The sequence below is a fragment of the Antedon mediterranea genome, chromosome 10, assembly GCF_964355755.1.
Source record: "Antedon mediterranea chromosome 10, ecAntMedi1.1, whole genome shotgun sequence".
Taxonomy (NCBI): domain Eukaryota; kingdom Metazoa; phylum Echinodermata; class Crinoidea; order Comatulida; family Antedonidae; genus Antedon; species Antedon mediterranea.
This window is the reverse complement of record NC_092679.1, coordinates 2263226-2287980: the sequence shown is the minus strand read 5'-3', so window position 1 is coordinate 2287980 and position 24755 is coordinate 2263226. Positions and strand designations below refer to the sequence as shown.

Sequence of the window (24755 nt, the reverse complement as noted above, 5' to 3'; positions counted from 1 at the left end):
AAATAAGAAAGGAGGAGTGTAGTATATGCACGCGCACATATATATATGCGTACTGCGCATATGCTCTGACGAGGTTTAGGCGCCTACAAAACGTTCTATACTATTGTTCATGACTACTAGTTGGTTTCATTAAATACGTTCATTATTATACTCATCTCAACGTACTTGTTAATTTGTCTACGACGATACACGACAGCTCATAAATATTCATATTGTATGGATACATCGTGTGGATGATGATGCTTTCCAAATCAACAGCCAACAACGATAGCAATGCGCGATGCATGCGTGCGAGAGAGTCGAGGAGTGATGCGAGACGAATCTTGAAGAAAACACGAAAACTATAGCTAGCAGAATGCTAAGTTAGAATTACAGTTGGCAACTTTGATGTTGAATCTTATTCATTTAGGTGAGTTTTTGTTTCGCTAACAGGAGAGGCCTAGCTAGGCCTAGGCCCGAATTTGCTGCTACTGTACTACTACTAGCACTGACAGTCTCGAGTAGCCTAACTGCTGCCTACTTCTGTCTCTAGAAGTAGAGTGTAGTAGGCCTAGGCAGTACACTGCTAGCTAGGGCTACAGTAGAACACCACCAGAAGGGATGTATTTTTGTTTTAATCATGATGAATTGGTTTAATTTTTAAAGATTTCAACTATCTATTCGGCAGTGAAAATAAAAAAAAAAAAAAAATCTAAATATTGTTTTGGATGTTTTACTGATGCAATATTTTTAAAATATTTTCTGTATCAAATGCAATAGGTTCAAATTAACATTCCGCAAATAAACATTTTATGCAGATATTTTGACACAAATTTCTTTTTTTTTTTAGGTTGATTGATTGAACAATAAGAGCAAGTAGTGAGAAACATAAAATGTATCGTACAGTGGCACAATTTATTGAAACGTTTCTTACTATTTAAAATAACACTTTGTAATGGATGTGAGCGATCTTAGAAGACTATAGCTGTCGTAATTACTGCCACAATCAACACATTGATAATTAGTAGACAAATTGACACAAAAAACAATACAGGAATTCAATCAGATATACTGTATATATATATTTTATTAACTCCTTTTGCACTGTAATATTTACAGTAAAATTATGAAGTGTAAGTAAATTTGAAGAATTTATCCTGTGTACTGTTGTAGTAGTTTTTTTTTTATTTATTGAATGTTATGTTTACAAAATAATATACTGTACATATAATACAAAAAAAATTATACAATATTTTACAAGCTGGACAAGAACATATTGGCCAAATGCAGCAGGAGAGTCAGAAATATTTTTCCTGCAATATCCAATCATATTCCAATACCGAGTCTATCATTGTTGTCTTTGGGTGACCTCTGTTCCAGTCTTCATCAGCTCAACGTCTTTAAAAAAAGTAAAAGCAAAGTATGAAAATCTGGAAAAAATTGATCATGCATATTTAGTGCAAAATTGGGCTAGTGAAATTGCTTACTTTGACATAGTCAAATAAGTATACTACCTTTCTATGGTAATTAAAACACATTACTTATAATGTTATAACTTATAAAAAGAGAAAATAAATATTTGACTTACTACAGTACAGAGAACATTTGTTTGTGTTGTAAAATGGCTAAGCTGGCTTTTCCCCTCTGTCTACTTGTACAGTGCTGCTGGAAGGTTCTCAATTTCAGGCTTGTATTGCAACCATTTTCCCTGAAAAATGTTTGTTTTATTTTTATCATAAAAATTAGTTAAACAAGCTTCAACTGTAAATATATATGGTACAGCAAGCTGGCTGTATTTTCGGAATGTAGCTAAGATTGATGGCATATAGCCTAGGCCAGTCTATGAAGAGTACAATGTATAGATAGGGCCTAGCTGGGCATCTTCTGCAGGGACCCGATTGTCACAGTCTGCTTGCTACTAGCCTAGTAATATGCAGCAGCATGTATTAATTATTCTAGGCCTAGCCCTGAACTGAAAAAATCCCAGGTTAAGTTAATTAATTTACCTTCCTGTTATTATTGCGTTATATATATTATTATATTTAAAATAACCGTCTAGGCCTACTTACCGACAAATTAACAGCTCAGCTTTACATATTTATACGATCAGGCCAGGGAAACCCACAGTCGAATCGCGTCGATCTCTGGTGGTGGTGTTGTACATACAACGTGCATCGTCCATTGTTAGATCAGATCTCTGCTGTGTGGATGCTCATTAACATATCATGCATATGTATGAGTTAGCTCTCCCGGCCTAATTTCTGAGCCGATGAGTTCGAAAAAATGGTAAACTTATTTTGATTTTTTTATAAGCGAAATCAATATTTTTTTCGGATTTTTTTTCGGTGGAAGTGAATAACTTTATGTTAACTACAAAACGGTCTATTCAAAATTTGATTTTTTTCATCTTTATTTTTTATTTTTTGGGGGACAATACATCTTTAATAAGAATTAAAATCCTTATACTGCTCTCCTCTTTCTATTAAAAAGTATTTAAAAATGTTAAATTTGTAGTTTAATATCATGCTTGCAATGATAACCTTCCAAACTTATTCCAGCTTATACAGTTTTTTTAAGAAGTTAAATTTAATGCAATTTTCGGATTGACTGGACACCTAAAACTGTGTTTGTGATCAGCTACTGTGTATGACTGTAGGTAATGTAAAACAGATGCAATGATTACAATTAAAGAAAAAACAAAGTTATGACAGACAAATATTTCATCTTTCTCTTGGAAGATATTTGCATTGTCTGGAAAAAGACTGACCACATGCATATGATAATAAATACAATGATTTACTTAAAATACGAATTTGAAAATGTGTAGGCCTATTTCATTTTTTAGTAGGCCTAGCCTAGATATAGTCTATTTAAATAGCATTTTATTAAATTATAAATAGCACAGTACATAAAGTTAGGTCTATGTTATTGTTACTACAGCTACACACAACATATCCTTCAACACATAAACATTCGTTTTGTTTGTTGAAAAAATGTGGGACATTATTTATTATTTTTTACGGTTTAAAGTGAAACAATCTGGAAAACAAAGGCTTTATTTTCTGTTTCATATTATAGCCTAGGGCCAGGCCTAGTCTAGTTACACTGACACAGGCCGTAACGTCAACGCCATGCACCTGTTCTATGACTTTGTGGTGTGCTGTGTATCTTGTACAGAGCCTATCTAGGTAGGCCTAGGGCCTAGGCCCTAGGCCTAAAAAAAAACAAGGAAAAGGTTGAAACTTCCAAACTTACGTTTGGCTCATCGCCAGAATTGTACATGTACACTATCATACCTAATACCCAAGCAGCTACAATTAGCAAAAGAAGACGGGATTTCCTACGAATCATGTTGTTTAAATTGCACTAAACAGAAATAAAGAATGTAATTTTTTATAGCTACGAGACTCGGTCTCCAGCCGAAGAAAACCGTGCCACTCACGGCGTCAGACCACGTCCTATTTCCGTTCAAACTTTGGCGTGACGGTAGTAGCAGCAGCAGCAGCAGCAGCAGCCTTCACACACGGACGACACGAGTGTCGCGAGAGAGTATCGTCTGCTAACTCAAAAAAGAGGGCAGTGTTTACTTTTTTGTTTCTTTGTTTATTTTTCTCCTTCCTTATTATTTTTACAACAGAAAAAAAATCTCTCTGCCTTCCACCAAAGAAATAGAACATAAATTGTCCTTCTACACAAAAAAAGATAAATAAATTCACCCGTAGGTCTGAATTAATCCTATCTATCTAGGAATATGTTGAATGAAGCCTTCCTCATAACATTTCCATTTCTGTCCAATTCTTGCTGTCCTAGTCCATGCAGCTGTTCCAATGTATGTTGATAGACCATCTCTCCACCTTCTTTTCTGTCTTCGTCTTCCTCTTTCCTACCCTTGGTTGCAATTCTGTTAATCTGTATGTCTATCTATTATCTTGAAATCTTGCCATATGCCCAGCCCTTCTCCATTTTTTCTGATGATAGTATGATTTACCCTCTGTCTCGAAGCGATAAGTTCATCATCTTTCTTTCCATTGCTCTTTGAGTGTAGTTGTAAGTTTCTGATCAAGTTCCCATGTCTCTGAACCATATGTCATATTTGATAGCACACATGGTTAAATAATTTATTTCTCAGTGACATTGGTATATTTTTGTCAGTCAGCATGTGTTTGTGTCTGCCAAAATTCATCCATCCTGCTTTTATTCTTAACAATTAATCCTATAATGTATTCCATATCACTGGACGAAGGGTGTAGCTTTTTTTGGCCAAATAATATATGCATATTAAAAAATTCATTAGTCACAAGCAGGAAACTTTAGTCAAACTACTACTAATTTGTTGTTTTCTTTTCAAACTTTTTGCTACTTAAACGACTAACCAATTTGGGAACATTTCCGATGCAATGCAACATTTTAAAAATGTGTACATCCTAATTTGTGTAGATGCGAATACGCTTTATCGTCAAAAACTTACCATTTATCCAGTAATCCTGTATAGACCAAGTGTTTTTCGTGAGAAAATAGTTAAGTATTATTATTATAACATAACGCATGCATTAAAGGCAAAAATGGCGCTCCATAACTGTTAGAGTCATTGAGTTCGTCAAAAACCAGTCTGCTGCCCTCTATAAATATTTCATAACCTTTGACACTCATAAACAAAAACTACGGAAAACACACACGAAATGATTTCCATTCATTAAATGCTGGTATCTAACCGATTAGCCAGCAAAATTATAAAAAGTGGAAAGTCATGCATGATTTATAACAAGTTTAATATATTTTAATTAGTGGAATGTATTTTCTTATCGTAAGTATTACTGTACATTTATTTAAAAAAAATAATTATGCCAAGCAGTAGCCAACCACGTCGAATGAATGACGGATCTGAAACCCTTCTTGCATATCTAGGCTAAAAGTAGGCTAGTTTAATCAGTTTTAAGGCATAGATGCCCAGAGGGTATGGATGGTAGCCAGCTAGAAGCACTACAGTGGGCCTAAGTAGGGACTACCTATTACTTATTAGGCCTAGATCTTTTTACCATGTACCAGCAGTAGCCTATACGAGGCCTACTTATAGTCTAAGCATATTTATTATTTATATATAATAATTATATAAGATAAATAGGTTCCACATTTTAACAGACTCGACTTGGTCTGTGCCTGCATGCACATATTAATATATTTCTTTCTGATTAAATTTTTTTTTTTGCAGCACGGTAGTAGATTATAATTGGCTTATTGACCATTATTTTGCTATCCATGTTTCAACATGGCAGGGTCCTCAATCTCTTACTACGAAATGTCACTAATATCTATGGAAATTTGGATAAATTATGAACATATACAGTATTTATAATAAATAGAGATATATACCATACAGATTTACATACAAAATTATGGGAAACCCCATCGCAAAACACAATATTGAACAAGTCAACGGGGCCCACGCCACAAAAAGTTCTGATTTCAATGTCCGTACAAACAGCATGATGGCCGTTTATTTTCATGCCGAGCAATATACTACACAGCTGTTGCACTCAAAAACATGTGCACAGCGTGTAAAAAGGCTGCTGAAATGTTCTATTTACGACAGAAATTACTGCCTGAATGAAATTTATTATAGCATGTTGAGAAGTGTGCACGTATAATTACTTTGTCTATTTCGTGCCTAGCTTACATGGATACACCAACATGTAGACTTTTTCTCATTTGAGGGGAGAACACAAGTAATATCATTTCTAAGACTCCCTCCAGGCCAGTGGTATCATCCGTAAACCATATGTATAATTAATTAAAGATAATGACTTTGACCATAAATTTGATAGAAAACCCTAAAAAAAATTGTTAATGATGAATAATAATATAGTAAATCGGAAGACCATATGTCTGTAAGTTAATGAGTTTTTGATTAAATTTAACTATTTATTATTTATTTTGTATTTTTGTGAGTGAAATCAGTCTTGTTAGTGAATAAAAATGGAATATATTCAAAGTTTGATTTTGACTAATCTGTATTTTTTATGTTTTGGTGGACAATGCACACTTTACAACTAAAAGCAAGTTTATTTTATAATTTATTGAAATAACATTAATTATAATAATTATGTGTAAATGCAAAGCCAATTCACGCTGTTCTAAATGTACCACCAGCAGATATTTAGCGTCAATTAAATGACCTGAAACCATAAATTGAAATTATCTCATAAAACATTGTTGACTGATTATTTTCTTTCATTTATACCAGTGGATACATTGATTTCTATTTTAGGTGCAGATTTAGTGACAAAGTAAAATGGAAGCAAAAAGTGATGAAAATCAAGTTCCGAACTTAAAGAGGAAATGGGACCAATTCGTCATCATTCCTTCAAAGAGTTCACAAGAAACGAAGAAGGTAAGATGATCATTCATTAATATTCATTCATTTCTCTTCTCGCACAAAATTCATTCGTATATTTTTCTAGGTGCGTTTATATATTCAATTTTATTTTAGTTCATGTTGATTAGTTATCAACTATCTTCGAGAAGAAATGATATCGGTTATACGTGGGGATGGTCCGACTAGACTGTCCAATTGATAGGTGGGGGTGTTCCACTAAAAAAATTCTTTTCATATATTGTCTCCCACTTGGAAAAGGGGCTAATGTCAGTTTATCCAGGTAAGCGGCACTCATAGACTACCAAGACCATTTCTGGTTTGTGTAATTCAGAGAGTTATAATAATATTATAATACTAATACAGTAATTACTAATTAATTAAATTAAACTAATTACTCCCTGGTATAATTCATTGTTATGGCATTAAGCCACTATCAACTTTATGTGACAAAAAAATGTGATGTGCCCGTATATGGACATGTTGATGTCATACCACTGCCATATTTGGGCATATCACTATCATATTTGGGCACATCACACTGGCATTATGCAGTACTATCAAAATTCCATCTTAAAATTTGCATATACAATTAATTTTCAAGGTCCATTATTGTATTAACTTTAGAAACTAATTCATTAACATTAATTAAATAGAAATAATAATATATAATAATATTGTTATCCAATTATCAAGTTTATAAAAGCAAGCTGTTACTCCGTCTTTTATAGACTAATTTAATAAGTTACTGTGAATTACTGTATCTATCTGTAAAATGATCTAGATGACAATGGTAATTACTGTATTACAAATAACTTCCTTAGTACAGTATTCCTATCATCTGAAGATACTGTACATAATATAATAATGTATGAATAGTTTATTTTCTTATCACATATTTCACCAATATCATAGGCAAATTCCATTATATAGCATCCCATGTGCATCACATGTGTCATCTGTATCATGTAAAGTGTAAGTTAAGGATGTCCATGATATACACGTAACATGTTATGATGTATCGCAGAATTTGCTTTTGCTAATGCACCAATTTGTATTTGAATTTATTAGGAAAATCATCATAAAAAAAGACAAAGTGAACATAAATTTTACTGACAATGACATTACAAATAAAACATTTAAAAAAGATTTTCCAGGATTGGCCAAAAAGCTTAATAATAGCTTATTTCCATTGAGATTATTATGTTCAACTACCAACAATCGGTTAAGTTGTGCTAAGGCTAACAATTAATTGTATGGTAAAACAAAAAACTAAATTGTTTATAAAGATTAAACATTTAAAGATGTATTGTCCCTTTGTCAAATTCCAAAAGATTTTGAAAAAAAGTGGGTCATTTTGAAGGGGAAGTATCATAATAGTTATTCATTTTCACCAAAAATAAGTCGGAAAAAAAATCATATAACTGAAATACAGACGTTTTTTGGTGCAAAAAATAACTTTGACTTCCAGTCAAAGTTTTCTATCAAAACATATCTCATAATGCAACGCGCTTATTTGGCTACTCTGTATGCATAATCATAAAACTTCCTCGCGATCTGTGTGAAAACACCTTCTCATCTGTTGTTGTAAACAATCCTAATTAGCATCATGCATAATGTATACTCATGGTTTGAAATCTTTGTTTACTTTCGCTCGGGACGATTATCCAGACGAAATGTAATCAAATTAATTTAGCTGTTAATTACGTAAAATTGTTGTTTTTGGCTCGAATTTTCGCTTAAGGTGAATAACTTTAATATTACTTTGATGTGGCCAATTTAATTTTAGAATATTTTGACCTTCATTTTTTTGTGTTTCACGGGACAATACATCTTTAAGCTTTGGTTGATAAGGTCCAACTATGGACCGTAGTAATTTATATACCCATTGTCCAACTTAAGCCTTCTGTCTAATCATGGTCTGATCATGGAGGTATAAATAGATGGTCTGATAGTGAAAAAGCCTTTTCCTTAGCTGAAAAAATGGTTTATTCACAGAAACATGAGGAAATTATCTAATCTAGTATATTTACCTAAATCAGTTGGCACTGTTTGCTTTTGTGTGAAGGAAATTGGTAGAAGGTCATGTGATACCAGTCAGCAGGCAATCAGTCATGTGACGAAATTTAAAGTTTATAAACTCTTTTTACAGTATATTGAATGTTGTGCATAAATTACTAAATATTAAAAAATGTATTAATAAAGTTGGACTTTTATATAATATTGTTCGTGTACAGTAAAGTAGAGAATTGTTTGTAGAGTATCTTTTGTAGTGTGTGTCTAACTTTTGAACCGATTGTCACTAAGATAGAACGATGACAAAAAGTATTCGGCCAGTGACTGAAGGTCAAGTCTAGGGGTCAAGTCAGGGATGGACCATCAATACCGAAGGGAAAATAGTAAAATAAACTTTGCCACGATCTACTCTACCCTAAACTTTGTGTAATAAGGATACAGCCTTGAATCTTTGTCTACAGTAGAGGGCATGTGTGTATAGTATAGGGGCCGTGCCAAATGTTGGACGTATGAAATATACTATGGTGAGTACAGTAGGTGAAATGTCATGTTCTAAAAAATTAACAGATTATGTTTATCGGTAAATTATGCATCGATAATCCTAATTGTGGAATAATAATGATTTTAACAACCCAACAATTGTATCTAGGAATGCTCCGATCAAATTCCAGATTCATATAATATTAAGTGTACAGTAAGTGTTTGCTTTATGTGCGCGTAACATGTTTACGTTTTACCGCACCATTGTAGTAAATAATGCTTGTGTATCCGGTAAAACGACTAATAATAATAATAATAATGCAGGCCGCAAAGAAGTGTGAGTAACTATAGTATGTTATAACTACCTGTATATTTTTACAAGGGGATTATACCATTTAAATTATCATGTCTGATACAAAGTCATTTCTGGTAAGGTAACCCTATGGTACAGTTGTAATTCTGTACTGGTATTCAGGCAGGCTGTATTCAGGGTTGATTTAAGCATGGACTGATTCAAGGTAGTCAGCCCTTTAAACAATAAAGTATATTTGTCTTTACTTCCATTGTGTGTTACTAATGCCTGGACTCTTTCCCTGTGGGTTGCCAAAATAATCACTGCTTACTACAGATCTCAACATTTCTATGTTTTTTTAAAAATATGTAGTAGAGCTGTAGCTTGGTGCTTAACATGCTTGCCTGCGCCTATCCCAAGTTCCAGGTTTTAATCCTGTGCTAGTGCCTAGTTTCATGACTGTTTTGCCCCGTCCATGTGTGGGAAAGAAGTGTGACACTACAGTTATTTGAAATATTTACTAATTCTGTATAAATAAAAACTTTAGAAATAAAAGTTTGTTCCTTGGATTTTTTTTTGTCTATCCTGTATTATAATAAAGAAATATTTGCATAAAAATAATTATCTTGCGTTTTGTTTTATTTTACAATTTATGAATTTTTTTTGTGTACAGAATTTCTAAAAGTTTGTGGTGCTTTACCTTTGTCAGCACACACACACTCTGTTCACTACATTCAAACTGATAAATGCTATGTTTTCTTTTGAGTAGAATGACTATTGTCATTGATATTGTCTGTTAAATAAAGTGGCTTCATTCATAAATTTCTATTCTGGGACTTTTTTTGTATTTTACCACTCAATTATACGAAGGTCATTCCGTGACCTCTAAATCCGTTTATATTTACTATGATATCACCTGAGATTACCTTGCTACTTGAGATTCGTTTAAAGGTAAAGTCTTATTTCAATGTCTGTGTTATTGTATTTTTTTTATAATTCCTGTTGACCTTTTTAGATTAAGATATTTTTCTCTCTATACTGTATATTTTTTTCAGCAATGCATTAGAAATACTATCACGTTTATACAATTATTTTAACATTGTCCATTTCCTGTATTTAACCACATTTCAGCACAACAAGCATAGCTGGCCTAGTAATTCACAAAATGATATATTTGTGGTTTTAACAATGCCTTAATTAGCAGAAAATAGATTGATATGCTTGTGCCTCTCCTCAAAATATTTGGATGGCCTGGAAAGCAAACATTCCCACTCAATTTATAGGTAGTTATTTTAGCCAGACAGTTTAAAGCTTTGTCTACACAATCAAAATGTGATGTACTCATATATAGACATGGTGATGTCATATCACTACTATATTTGAGCATATCACTACCATATTTGTACATATTACTATCATATTTGAGCACATTACTACCATATTTGAGCACATCACTTACCATATTTGAGCACATCACTACCATATTTGAGCACATCATACTTTTGTCATCAGTTTTGATTTTCAGACCCATTTGAAATACATCATATCTAATTGCCTTCTTAGCTGGATAAACCAACATTAGCCCTTTTCTCACACTGGTGAGGGGCAATTACAAAAAGAAGAATTTTTAGTGGAATACCCCTACCATATAATGTGACATTCCACCTTGTTTTTGTTTTCTTTTTTATTTTGTAATTTGTATTATGATCATTGAGAAAATCAAACATTTAAATTGAGGATTTTTACTTTCTTTTTCAGGAAAAACAGTTGTGTTTAGAAGACTTTTTACATTTATTTCTAGTCATGTCGTCAAACAAAGCAATTGATAGAGAGGATATAACTAACTTTTGGTGAGTAAAATAATTACATTGCTTTAGCCTTTTGAATTAATTTAATATTGTTTTAAAAACACAAGTTGAGGGTTCTGTTTGAGACAAGTATACTCTTTTTATACAGTAGGTAATCAATGTACCATATTTTCAATCTTGTTTTTAGATAAAACATATGATTATGTCATCTATAACTTCTGCATGTTTTCATTATTCTAGTACGGACATACCAAGTTCGTTCAACATCATGACTCGGGAGTTTATGTCGGATGTTCACGAACTAGCGACCAAAGCTCAGGCAAACAACAGTGAAGTAGATGAGAATGGGTACACAATCTTAATGCAGTATTTAATTCAAGGAAGGGGATGGCTTATACTGAACACATTGCATAATCTAGCCACTCAGGTATAGTGACCCCACCCTCCTTATCTGATACAAGGAAGGGGTTGGTTATACACAATACGTTGCGTAATCTAGCCACTCAGGTATAGTGGCCCTACCCTCCTTATCTGATACAAGGAAGGGGATGGCTTATACTCAATACGTTGCATAATCTAGCCACTCAGGTACAGTGACCCCACCCTCCTTATCTGATACAAGGAAGGGGATGGTTATATATACTCAACACATTGCATAACCTAGCCACTCAGGTATAATGACCTAGAACCTACACACATATGATGTTGTTGAAAAACTGTGTTGAAGAATTGAGGCAGAAAGTACATCCTAATGTTGCTGTGTGCGCACACAATGAATTAACTAGTCCCTAAGCCATTACAAATTAAAATCTTCCTTATATGAAGATAAAGTAATTGTAGTAGAACCCTACTTTGGGAAACCCCTATTAAGAAGACACTTTTGAATGAAACTAATATATTTTAACAATACGGCCAACCCCCTTTTAGGAGACCACCCTATATCGTAAAACACTCTATTCGGTCCTGAAGGTGTCCCTTTAATAGGAGTCTTTTTTGTTCTAAATATTCTTACATTTCTATAATGACTTGGTTTACATTCTTGTGGTCTTAAATCACCACTACTCAACTTTCATTATGTTTAAAAAATAAACACATGATCCTTCCCAGTTGGCATGATGCTATACTAGGTCACATGACAATGACAATAAACTTGGCAGCAATTCTACATAATGCAATTGTGTATATTCAATTAGGATCACTATAATGCTGTTGGTTACAACCCTTTTTTTTGGTATTGAAATATTATTTTTAATACCTAAATGATATAATTTGGAAATTAGTAAAAAACTACAGTTTATTATAATATACAGGTTTGATTTAATGTTTTATTGAGTTCAATTTTCCAGTTTGTACTGAGAATAAATAAATTCTGCCATCTTTAGTGTTGTGATACTCATTGGATGGGTATATGTATTTTATGTTTATATTTCTAGGCATTGTCATGTATAAATGTTGATCTTGGAAATCTGTTAATCACCTTATTTCAAGAAACACTCAGAGTACCACTGAAGCAGAAAGTGAATGGTAGGTTTGAATTAATCAATTCAATTCATTTAAATATATAGAGTATATTATCTAGCCCTAAAGGAATCACTAAAGTCATGTCTATTTTTTTTATGAGCAAGATATAAAAACAAACTATAAGTGTCTCGCATCGGTGTCAGCCCAAGCTCATTTTTTAGATGAGTATTTTCTAAACTAGCTTCTTTGATTGACAGTTCACAGAATACTCTTTTATATGTTATCTTTATCTTTCAGAAAAATCTTACTGGGTTCCCCACGTTAGCTGTTGTTTCCCACAGCAAAAGGGGATTCCCCATAGACGCCTAAGTTCAATCCATCAAGGCCGAAATTGTCGCAAGTTTTCATTTATGGCATCCGCTAGCTGGCAGTATGGAAGCCGAAGGAGGAAATCCCGACAGAGAAAAGGAGAGGATAGCACTGAATCAGACGGAGAAACCAGACAAAGAAGAATACCTTATGAACTATTGAAAGAACCATCGGGTCAGTTCCTGCACACATGTAAAAAAAGTAGCGTCGTTCAGCCTAATTACAAAGTGGATCAAAAAACAGGTGTGGTTCTTCTGGAAGAGACAAATGCCTTTGATCTCTGTCTGGTTTTGTTATCGCTTCTGGAGAAACTCTGTGCCAACGAGTTGCTTAGCAACACAAACAGGACTAGTCTGTCAATTGTTCTTGTGCCACAGATGATGCAGATTTTGTTGTTTCTGAAAGAGTTCAATTTTGAACAGAAAACGAGTGTAGAAGGATTCGAACTTGGTAAGGGATGGAATCAGGATGAGGTCCTGCCAACGTTACAACGATTAGTTTTTAGAGTTCTACTGAAGCTCTGCCACACTGTTGGTTCTAATGTTGATGGTGCTACTAGAATTTCATCAACAAAAACATTAACTTCTCTTTTACAAATTGCTCAGCGAATTACGAAAGAGATCGATGGATCTAAACCTTTTGAAAGCTCTTATGAAGAGACATCAGATGATGATGCCGAGGTCTTTACTGATGCCAAGCAAGAATTATCAACCAAAAATGAAACGGTTTCATTTCATTTTGTTTATCTTTCGGAAATATTACAAGGAGTGTTAGAATTAATTACGTCATTATTGCGTAATTCTACTTCTAACCATACCGTCATTACACATGTTAATGTTCTCATGCAAGAGTTTGAAAACGAGGCTGGATTTGATCTTCTTGCGAATGTGATCAAAGATCTTGATGAGTGTTTAGTTCTTGGGATAGATAAAGATGGCCAGATTAAAGATATGTTAAGAGGACTTATCAGAGGATTATCTATGATGATTACGGCACTTAAGCGAGCAAAGTTAGAATATATGCACAAAATGCAGTGCCTTAAAAGGACTCACAGGCAGTGTGATTACTCCACCTATATGCACCATCATCACAACATCTACGGCATGAGTTGTACAATTTACCAAGAACAATTACAACACGAACACGATATGCAAACTTTAAAGACGGACTTTGCAAAGAAAGAATCATTACGATCGCAAAGTCTGTCGTCAAACTTGAAATGTTGCGTTTCTCGTGTCACTGAAACTCTTCTCCAACTGTTTATGCAATCAAAATACAAGTTAGTTTTAGCAGGAATTTTATTTGCCATCGAAAACTCTGGGATTTGTTGCTGTATGACACCAGAACAGATTGTCGTACCGCTTCTGGAAAATCTTCCAAAAGTATCAGTACAGTTGAGACCATACATTTTAAGCATTGTTGCGAAACTCATTTTAGAACAGTTAGGAGGAAATGAGAAATATGATCGAGCTAGTCTTGATATGTGTGCCGAGTGTCAGGAAAGAAGAATGAAAGTTTCTTCTTCGATGTCAGAGTTGAAGACTCCAGAAGCATTTGGTTCGTCAGACAGTGCCATCAGCAGTGACGGTAGTCTTCCCGAAGATGATACTATCTTCTCAAAATGGAATTTCGTTCACATGTACAGAACTTTTCTTACTCACAAAGACCGAGTATTGGGGATACAGGTTGCGAGACATTTATACCGTTTAGTTAAACTTGGTGACTTTTCGTTGAAGCAGAGTCTTTACAGAAAGGTTTTTTTGCCATGCTTTGAGATGCATACTAAGTTAGAGCAAGACGAGATGGACGGGTCTGAGCTTGTTGGCACAGAGGTGTTAGAACACTGCTTCTGTGCATTGCCACCGCTCCTAACAACCACATCTGCACAGAGTTTGTTCTTGTACCAAGGAGGACTCAACCAGCTCTTGTACCTTCTAAGATTAGAAAATACAAGACCGTATGTCTTGAGGGTTTTTGAGGTTTTGATAATTTCAGAGAGTAGCAATCAGAACCATAAAGATAGAAGTATAGGGAAGATTACTCCAGATAACATGTCACATGAAGAAGGATTGTCCTTCTCTACCTCCTCAATTTCTGAAAGCTTAAGCAGCCTAACTTCAGAGTCAAATAATGTTATTGAAGCGTTTGTTAACGTTCTTCTTAACGTAATTCCAAAAGACGAAGAATCCAAAACAACAGATGATTTATATGATGCAGATTCACCATTAAACACCAACAGTAAACCAAGCTCTTGCTCCAGCAGTAAAACAATGACACCCGTTAACGGAAGTGAAAGCAGTTCTCAAGGAGTCCAATCCGATAACTTACTCCTCTGTCGGAGTAAGAGTCGTTTAGAACAAGCAGCAGATATTTGGCGAAGTGCTATGTATCTGTTGACCCACAGTTCTGGGTTTCAAAAGGAATTTTTCCGATGCCGTGGACCTTGGACTTCGAAATTCCTTCTGCAGGAGTCTTTGACTGCAATCGTGAAAGTAAGTCGCGATTTGGATGACATCATTGATAAAAATCCGGCAGAGGTGGACAATACACGGTTTAATATCATTCTCGACTTGCTTGGTTCAACTCTGAGTATTTGCTTAAATTCAGCAAAAGTCTTCAAAATCAGTTCAGTGGTAAGTTATTTCATTCCCAAACCTTTTACGTGAATTCAATACCAGTAGAAGGCATTACTCCCTTTCATGCTCCAGTAGGCAGTATGTTCTTTGTTGTTACGACATTACTGTCAGGGAAAAATGGCTGTGGCCATGTTACAAAATGAGTTAAAATTGCCAAAACAACATGGGCTATCTGACAACTTAACCACATAAAAGTCCTAGAAAGTAGGAAGCATTTTGCCACTTTCCCTCTGATTTCTGTGAATGTTTTCATAGTTAAGTATGACAAACTTGTTTCAGAATTTGTAACCCCCATTAAGTTGCCCATTTTAGGCTTTAATTTAATTTAATTTGTCGTATAAAGGATTTATCAACTACGAGTATCGTTCAGAGGATAAAACAGACTTTGACGGATTATGGAAATTTACATACAATCATCGGGAAATCATTGATAGAGTGCGTGTTGAACACAGCGTCACTTGCGAACCTTGACCCTCACCGCTTTCAAAACAGTCGAATGTGCTCATTATCGAAGGTAAAGTTTTTTTTAGGTCAATATTTAAAATACGTTTTGGCACACAAGGCATGTCATAGCTATATTTGTGTTGGAATGGACAAAATATAATGAAACTAATCTATTCTTACAAGTGTCTATTTCTGCCTATAGTTATTATAATACTGTATTTATATATTTGATTACTTTCAATTATACTTTTTATTTGTACAGAAGAAAAGCCGAAATACATCGTTCAAATGGGAGGACCTTTATGATGTCAGCGACTCGCCCAGTGACTCTGGCGAGGCTTGGTTCACAGGAGCAGCAGGCTATGAAGCTGATAATGAAAAGGATGATAGTCATACAGGTGAGGTCTAAGTTCAAAGGTGAAATTAATATTTTCTCATGACAACCAAAATCCTTGGTTAAAATAACTTTGCAATAATCTGAAATAATACGTTTTAAGAATTGGTATTGCAACCAGCAGTGTTGAAATATGTTTTAAATATTTATAATGAAAATCAATTTAAAAACAATTGACAAAATTCTTTTAAATAACCACATTTAAGGATAATATCACGAGTGCTGATTGGATGACAACATTTTCACAGATGTTTTCACGTACAATGTTTTTGTCAAGTTTGCATATTTAGACGATTAATTGGTATATGCTTAAAATGGAAAATATTTTTAATAGCCATGTAAAAAAATAAAATATAAAAACTAAAATATTTTAAGAAATACTTTCTACGCTGATTATTAATAATTAATAATAATTAATGTTTGGGATGTTCTTGTACCCAAATGATAGACAAGACAATACACATAGAGGACTGTTTTAAATACCTGTAGGACTATACCACAATCTAATTTTCAAATCAACAAATCACAGATTTTGATTCAGTGTAGGTAAAGACTGCTAATCAATAATTAAACCTTTTAAATCACCTTGAGAAATGCTGAATTATAATAATTTATATAAAATAAATATGAATGTTAAAACTAAATACAGATTATATCTATATAGACTTGCACTGATGAAGGGCTAGTGTTGCCCAAAAGCCCTGCTACTTTTTCTGGCTGTTTTACTCCATTGAGATCCAGCCACTGATACCCACAGCAATGTCATTATTTTCAGTAATTTACCTTTGGATTTATGTAGATTGTGAGATTGAATGTGATATATACAATTTTTTTTCAGAACTGTATTCTGTATTTCACAATGATAAAGAAAGATCATATATTTTTATTATGTGTTTTATTACCCCAAGGATCCAAGCCATGTACTGGTTGGTTCCTAATCATAAACTTATACATACACTGCGACTTACACTTCTTTGTTTGTACTGTTGTGCTAGGCGAATCATCCAAAAACAAGGACGATTATCCACAAAGTGGACGGCAACGTGCTCTTCTTTATCCAGAGGTATGCCGTATGGTTCTTGAACTCCTCGCCAATGAGGAAGATCCGGAAAGTCATGACGTATTGTGTTACGCCCTCAGCCAGTTAGTGTACATCTCCAAAGGTAGCGACTCAAATCGTGTGAAACTTTATATCGATGGAATTGGCGGTACAATATTGCGAAAGTTTACGTGGATTCTCGAAAGGAGGGATAAAAATATACAAGGTAATGTATTTTTTAAATTTTTATTTATTTTTTTTTTACATTTTCAGTAATTATTTGCTTATGAACTTTATCTTTCAATAAAAAAATCCTTGTTTAAAGACATCTTCTGTACAGAAATCAATAGAATGTTTGCTGTTGTTGAATATGCAATTTGTATGATACATATTTTAGTTAAAACTAGAAAATAAATAGCCAATCAGTTTCTTTTCTGGTTAAAATGTACCTGTTTATTTTATTTTTTTTAACGTGCAATCATTGACATAAATATGTTTACAACTTGATCAAATTTACAGAAGTTTAAAACAATTTTTTGCATCAACAATATGTGAAATATGGTACAGCAATGCTGGTATTGTTTATGATCAACACCCAATTGCAAACATGTACAAAAATTCAACCCTCAAAATTACAATTGGTTCTTTGTAATCAATATGGCAGATGGCAGTTTTTTTATTGCATTGTTTTCTGCATATTTAACACCACCAGCCTCTCTAAATAAATGCCAGTAATTTTAAAAATATTTTTTGGACTAAAAACACATTTTAGTATACTTAAATTTGTAAGCAGTAACATACGTTGTTTTTGGTTAAAATTCCTGTTTATAAAAATTTAAAATGTCCAATAAAAAATCAAGGTCATGTAATTCAATACTGAAAGTTTGTTGTACAAACAAAAATATTTGTTTAAAAAAAAATTTTTTTTATTCATTACAAAATTCAGACTATATAAATTGTGATTGTTTGTGTTTAGTCGTTCAAGATCTTTTGTTAGAGCTGTTTGCGGTTCTCGTTCAACCATACATGTCGGCCGATGAACTACGCCAGTTTCTGCACCTCTTTCAAACCGCAGATCCCCCAGTTGTAAGTTAAACAATTATTATTATTTGATAACTGTAATGTTTTTTTTATTAAATCAAAAATAATAATTTAAGTATTAATAGGCAGTAATAGTATGCACATCAAACAAACTTTAAAACTGCATTTTATTTTGCCTTTCACTTGACCTAATTCTGTTGATGGGCTTATAACTGAATTCAATATGATATTACTAATGTAGACACAGTAGAATACTGTACAACAAATGAAATCCTATATGAATTTAACATAAAGTTGAACAACATTTAGTTTTGATAAATGAGTAAAATTATTTTTTGCAGGAGTCTTTACTAAACACCTTATTGGAGGTGACAGATAGGATTATCACCCAGCCTACTCACATTCTTTGCTTCCCAGTCCATACGCATGATGTCGCACCACCAAGCTCACCTGGTATGTCCCTCTACCAGAATCCCACCAGTAACCCTATCCTAAGCCCAAGCCTAGATCCATGGAGCATAGCCCCATTAAGGTTGCCACTGCAAAACCAGCTAAACTGGCCTCCGGTAGGGAAAGGTTTTGGCTTAACGATATGGATGAGGGTAGAGGATAAGGAAGTTAAAGAAAAGTCTAGTTCGAAGCTCTCGCGAAATAGACGGACAAACAGGTCTTTTAGGAAGTCGTCTTCCGATACCGGAAAAACCGACTCTAAATCTCCGTCAACGCATAACAAGCAATCATCATATGAACAGGATGATGTGTCAACTACCAAGAACGTTCAACTTCTCCATATTGTGTCCATTGGGAATTCAGATGGATTAGTTCAAATGTGGGTTGATCCTAAATCCAGCTCATTTATTATCAGGTATGTTTTTAATATTCAAAAATATAACCAATCATAAAAACTTATTTAAAGATATATTGTCCCCTTAAAAATGCTTTCAATTTTTTTGGTTGAATATGCCACTTTAATGTCATGTAATAGTTTTTACTTTGACCAAAAACTGGAACTTTGAAATAATTTTTTTTTTACAGAAGTAAAAAACTTTATTAAAACGGCAAAATGGCCTATTTAAAGTCTGATTTATTTTTCATGTTTTTGGGGGACAATACATCTGTAATATTATTTTTTTCATTTCATCAATTAATATTTACATACACAATAAACAATTTATACAAAACAATTACGTTAAAGAGGGAGGAATTCTTTAATATAGTTTCTCTGTCACATATTTTTATGACGATTTTTTTACGAGAGTTTCGCATGTTTACTGAATTTTAATAGTTTCATATCATTGTCATATGATGCGTCATCTGGTTTCTATTGCCTCTATTAATATTTATAGTGCAAAGATATTTAATATAGTTTACACATATTTAAGATTGTCAGTAGATCTATCTCTCAGAATTACTGTAAGAATCGCAACTTACACCTAACAAAGGTTGAAGTGCCGTTTTCAAACTAGAGATCAGTAGTGAAAATATGGTAGATAGGCCAAGCCACAAAGATAGAGATAATATCTCTATGGCCTAAATAGCCAGCCTTACCGCCTACAGTAGCTCATGATAGAGATATCATATCTCTTTGGCCTAAATAGCCAGCCTACAGTAGCTCATGATAGGCCTAACCATAGAGATATCATATCTCTATGGCCTAAATAGCCAGCCTACAGTAGCTCATGTTAGGCCTAACCATAGAGATCATATCTCTATGGCCTAAATAGCCAGCCTACAGTAGCTCATGATAGGTCCAACCATAGAGATATCATATCTCTATGGCCTAAATAACCAGCCTACAGTAGCTCATGATAGGCCCAACCATAGAGATATCATATCTCTTTGGCCTAACTATCCTCTTGATTACATTTTACCCTTTTGTAGAAAAATGAAGCCCCTGTAAAAATCCTAGGCTAGTTACATTAATTAATAATATTTTTCTTTTTTTTGTAAAGTCACTTAAAGGAAACTCTTTAAACAAACGTTGATTACTATTAATTGGTGTACGTTAAATTATGAAAAAATTTTGGAAGAAAATGTATGTATCTTTAAGCCATTGAGCGCAAATAATAATAATAATAATAATACGAATTTCTAATGCGCCAATTCCAGCAGTAAGTGATCAAAGGTGCGGTGTGTGAGAGAGCTCAAATTGAAAGAAAAAGTTTTGAAGGCAGATTTAAAGGCAGTAGTAGAAGAACGGGTAGATCATTCCATAAGCAAGAGGCAGCAGAAGTAAAGGTGCTTAGGCCATCTGTTTTAGTGTTAAAAGTCAAAATGGAAAGGAGATTTTCGGAACTATGAAGTTCAACATTATGTTTGTACTTTTTTAGATAAATAAAGAATATCAAATGCAAATATGTAAATCTAATAAACACTCCACATCTATAGTAACTTTATGACATTATTAATATTAAAGCATGATACCAAACCAGATGTTATCTAAAATGTAGTCATGCTTTGATTTTTATTACGCAATAATAATTTTTTTTGTATCGTTGGCCGTTCACCATTCACACTTGCTCTACTTAGCATTTCTAAATCTTTAATTTCAATTTCTATTTATTTTCACAATATAACAACTTGTAACATGTATTATACAATAACATTATGATAAAATGGCTAGTTAATAGATAAAATTTGCATATAAATACAATGAAAAAAAAGTAGTTTAGTCAGTGGTGGGGGAGAGTCAGAAAATCAGAAAGTTTGTATCACCCCAATATATAACATTAAATAGAAAAAAAAAATATTACAATACATAAAGTAAAAACAAAATATTTAGAAAAAACAAATATATTTAATCACCTTTTTTCCGATATTAAACATAAATATATGTTTAACGTTCAGTATGTTTTTACTTAAATACAAACTTAAATACAAAATATAATAATTGAGGGAAATATCAAACATTGTGTAATTGTGATGATATTAAAAACCAAATATGTAATTGTATGTAGTATTATTATGTTTGGTAACATGTGTTCACAGAGACAGATTACCCAGACTTAATGCCGTCCTTTCACATTGGTTTCACATTCAATTTTTATCGCTATTAAATTTTATAGAGCATCGGAGACGAGGCAAAATCAATCAAAATTTCTAGCTGAAAAAGTGATAGAGGTTAACATTAATCCTAGTTACTGGCATCATGTGTCGTTGGCGTATGTGGAAAAGTTTGATGGGCTGAAAGTGGCTGGACATGTAAGTGTATTTGCTTAAAGCTCTGTCTACACTATCAAACTAGTTTGACAAAAAAATGTGTGATGTGCCCAAATATGGTAGTGATATGACATCATTATGTCCATATCACATATTTTTGTCACATAAAGTTTAATAGTGTGAACAGAGCTTAACACAGTCTCTTTTTTCTCTTTACAACCACCAGTAGTGGGACAAACAAACAATAATGGAAATACAGTAAAAGTCCTTAAGCATTCCATTAAGGGGAAACTTTTGGACCCAACAATTTCCCCTTTAGTAGAGGTATCCTATTTTAAAATAAACAATTATATTGACTAATACAGGAATGTTTTTCTTTTAGATTCAATTGATTATTGATGGTCATAATCAGTATGAAACACTATTAAGATATGAGGTATCAGGACCAGTCATTCCAGGTCCTGTTAACACATGTTGTCTGCTAGGCCACATGCTTCAGCCTAGTGCTGCCATGCCAGGCCTCTGGCAGATGGGCAATGTCCTCATTTTCAATGGTAAGATATTTTCATTCTCTACAATCCACATTTGGTCCATCTATCTTTTTAATCTTATATAATTAAAAAGAATAACTGAAATTTGGGAATATACAAAAATAAGTTTTGTATATTATTTATATTCTTTCTTTCTTCTTTATTTATCTTTTGATTATATTCTGTGTTTACTTTTTTTAGATTCACATTTAATGACTAAAGAAACATGCTTCCACCTGCACACAATGGGTCCAGATTATTACACACTCGCAGCATGTGAGGGCAGTAAACAATCTGCGATGTACAGCCGTCATATTTCGGAGGATGTGCTCAAATCGGGAATAAGTCACGATTTGTTAACAGAAGACCGAGAAATGGATCTCAGGAATCTTAGGGTAATTTTACTTTACTAAATGATTTCATTGTTTTTTGTTGCCACTCTTTCAAAGCACATGAAGGTAGGCTTTACCTTGCATTAATTGATAAGGAGTACACTGTCCTATATGGTCTGACTGATGACATAATATATAAATATTTTCTTTTAAATTTTCTAGGAATGTTTCCTGGCCTCGTTCTCACCATGTGATGGTAACATCTTCAGTTGCTACAAGGCTTCGTCTCAGACTCAAAAACCTCTTTCGTGGATGCTGTCTGGCTCAAAAACTCTGTCCAATGCCCTTCTTAAGACACCTGTTCGAGTTGAAGTGAACAAACTGTGTTCTATTGAAAGTCATGTTTACAGGGATATGCAGGCTGCTGTCCATGAGTTGGGAGGCATTTCTGTCTTCTTGTATTTGTTTGCCAGGGTAAAGTCAATTCTATGATACATCATTTTTAAGATATACACCCCTCTGAGGGAAAATGGAATAGCTCAGATTCATAGTCATAACTCATCCTCAAACAAAAATAAAAAAGTAGAGGTGTACTGTAAATTATTGCCAAAATGTAAAATTCAATATAATAAACATTATTTTCAAATCCCTTAAATACCAAATGAATAATGAAATAGTTTTTTTAAATGTTTTAAATAAAAAATCTAATTTTTCAGGTTGTTGAAAAAACAAGCGAAGGTCAGGTTCAAGCAAAAGCTCTTAAAGTTTTATTCCAATTACTCAAGGGCAGCCAGTCATTAGCCAATGATTTCAGATCAATCTCTGGACCAGCGTTGCTAGGCAAAGTTCTTATGTCATCATCTTGCATTGTGGGATATCAGGTTTTAAAGGTACTTATTGTTGGTGAATTATCATCTTTTTTAGGCATGAAGATTGATTCAGATATTGCCAGCTGCCGGTTGTGTAGACATTGGAATAGTCCCATGTGTATGGGTCTTTTAAACTCTGTCTACACTACCAAACTTTATGTGACAAACAAATGTGATGTGCCCATATATGGACATGATGATGTCATATCACTACCATATTTGGGCATACCACTACCATATTGGGCACATCAAACTAGTTTGATAGTGTAGACAGAGTTTAAGAAGTAACGATACCTTAATGATTAATGATTTTCTTCCAGATTTTACTGGATTCCTGTTGCAGTGACAGTATCCTAACATATTGTAGTTTAACAAACCAATACAATGTAAACAAAAACAGCCAGGCTGTCATTAAGTCTAACCATCTATTGGTGTACCTCATCCTGGCCTGGAAGCTGTGGGAGAATGCTGAACATGGTGTATGGGAGACGCTTTACCACGTCATAGAGGTGCTGATACGTGAAGACCACAGGCATAGGAGCTTCAACGTTGCTCAGCTTCAAAGCTTGAATATAGTGGATAAGCTTTTAATGATTATTAGGGTAAGTTTTCAAAAGCATAATTCTAATCTGTAGGTTAATGATGTTGATTGTGAGTTTGTGCAATAAAGAACATTCACTATTGTGTACATAAAGACTCAGATAGCATACAGTTGGATGTACTATAGTGTAAATGGTATTAAATATCTATAGCCATTTGCGTGTCTTACAGGAGCAAAATAATGAATCAGTAACTGTGTTTCCGGGTGCTGTGTGTTTCTCCATTGTCAACATTATCAAGGCCATCATGGGAAGCCCACCAGAGACGCACCTCATCGCCGAAGTCTGCGACTTCCTTTTAGCGGTTCATCCAGCAATACAAACATTCATCTGTCATGCGAAAGCTAGCTTCTATTTCACGCTACACACAGGTACAGTTTTGAAAAAATGTATAAATGTAGTCATCTTCTCTTTAGGAGCAAACTTAATTGTTGAAAGCTACTGCTCCACTTTAGTAGCTTGTGTGGTTTTTTTTTTTTGTGGCACAGGTGGTTTCCCAAAAATAAATCTTACTCTCTTAATTGTAGGTTTTCAACAGGATTCAAAGACAATCTTCCAACAGACTAATCCTCATTACCAACTGTACAGTGACAACTCCAATTCACTGTTGACCAGTACTCCAAGAAAGTCTTCCTTAATGCACTCTGAAAGTGTCTCAGAAACTGATAGTAGTAGTTGGGCTCGCCAGGAGTCGAATTCAGATGTGCCAGGAACACCTCCAGTAGATGTCAAAGAGAAGGAAGATACTGGCCTGGATGCAGTGGAAAATGGAGTTGAGGAAACGCAATCAAAGGTTGATGGAGATACACTGGTTTCATCATCTGATATAAAGACTCCACAAGGTAAATTTGGAGTGATTTTATTGAAGTTTAGTTTCTTAGTAATCCATTGTGTCATCTTAAATGAAAAGTTTAAAGAAAAAGCTTTTAGCTTTCCT

General features: G+C 33.8%; 2 protein-coding genes and 1 long non-coding RNA gene across 9 annotated transcripts in view; 1 reads left to right on the top strand and 2 right to left on the bottom strand.

Annotated features, from left to right (window-relative positions):
• LOC140060645 (polypeptide N-acetylgalactosaminyltransferase 2-like) overlaps positions 1-3489 on the bottom strand; it is a 46463-nt gene extending 42974 nt beyond the window's left edge. Inside the window, exon 1 of the mRNA XM_072106943.1 lies at positions 3235-3489. Within this exon, the coding sequence (XP_071963044.1) occupies positions 3235-3330 (96 nt within the window). The 5' untranslated portion in view covers positions 3331-3489. The remainder of the gene's footprint in view (positions 1-3234) is intronic.
• Positions 1061-2175, bottom strand: LOC140060647 (uncharacterized). Its single transcript, XR_011847349.1, has 3 exons — positions 2049-2175; positions 1568-1687; positions 1061-1377 (listed from the first exon to the last, which is right to left on the bottom strand). It is a non-coding gene; the product is annotated as an uncharacterized lncRNA (long non-coding RNA).
• A 1169-nt stretch (positions 3490-4658) lies between the features above and the next one.
• Positions 4659-24755, top strand: part of LOC140059764 (lysosomal-trafficking regulator-like) — a 36157-nt gene continuing 16060 nt past the window's right edge. For 5 of the 7 annotated variants that reach the window (XM_072105656.1, XM_072105655.1, XM_072105654.1 and 2 more), the window contains exons 1-19: positions 4659-4783; positions 6245-6367; positions 10896-10987; positions 11186-11372; positions 12379-12469; positions 12704-15408; positions 15755-15925; positions 16118-16253; positions 17245-17514; positions 18265-18374; positions 18671-19194; positions 21395-21530; positions 21871-22042; positions 22220-22413; positions 22573-22824; positions 23067-23240; positions 23540-23821; positions 23991-24189; positions 24346-24660. In XM_072105656.1, the coding sequence (XP_071961757.1) occupies positions 6269-6367; positions 10896-10987; positions 11186-11372; positions 12379-12469; positions 12704-15408; positions 15755-15925; positions 16118-16253; positions 17245-17514; positions 18265-18374; positions 18671-19194; positions 21395-21530; positions 21871-22042; positions 22220-22413; positions 22573-22824; positions 23067-23240; positions 23540-23821; positions 23991-24189; positions 24346-24660 (6109 nt within the window). In that variant the 5' untranslated portion in view covers positions 4659-4783; positions 6245-6268. Of the gene's footprint in view, positions 4784-6165; positions 6368-10895; positions 10988-11185; positions 11373-12215; positions 12256-12378; positions 12470-12703; positions 15409-15754; positions 15926-16117; positions 16254-17244; positions 17515-18264; positions 18375-18670; positions 19195-21394; positions 21531-21870; positions 22043-22219; positions 22414-22572; positions 22825-23066; positions 23241-23539; positions 23822-23990; positions 24190-24345; positions 24661-24755 lie in introns of those variants that run through there. The other 2 variants (XM_072105652.1, XM_072105657.1) reach the window with 2 other exon arrangements.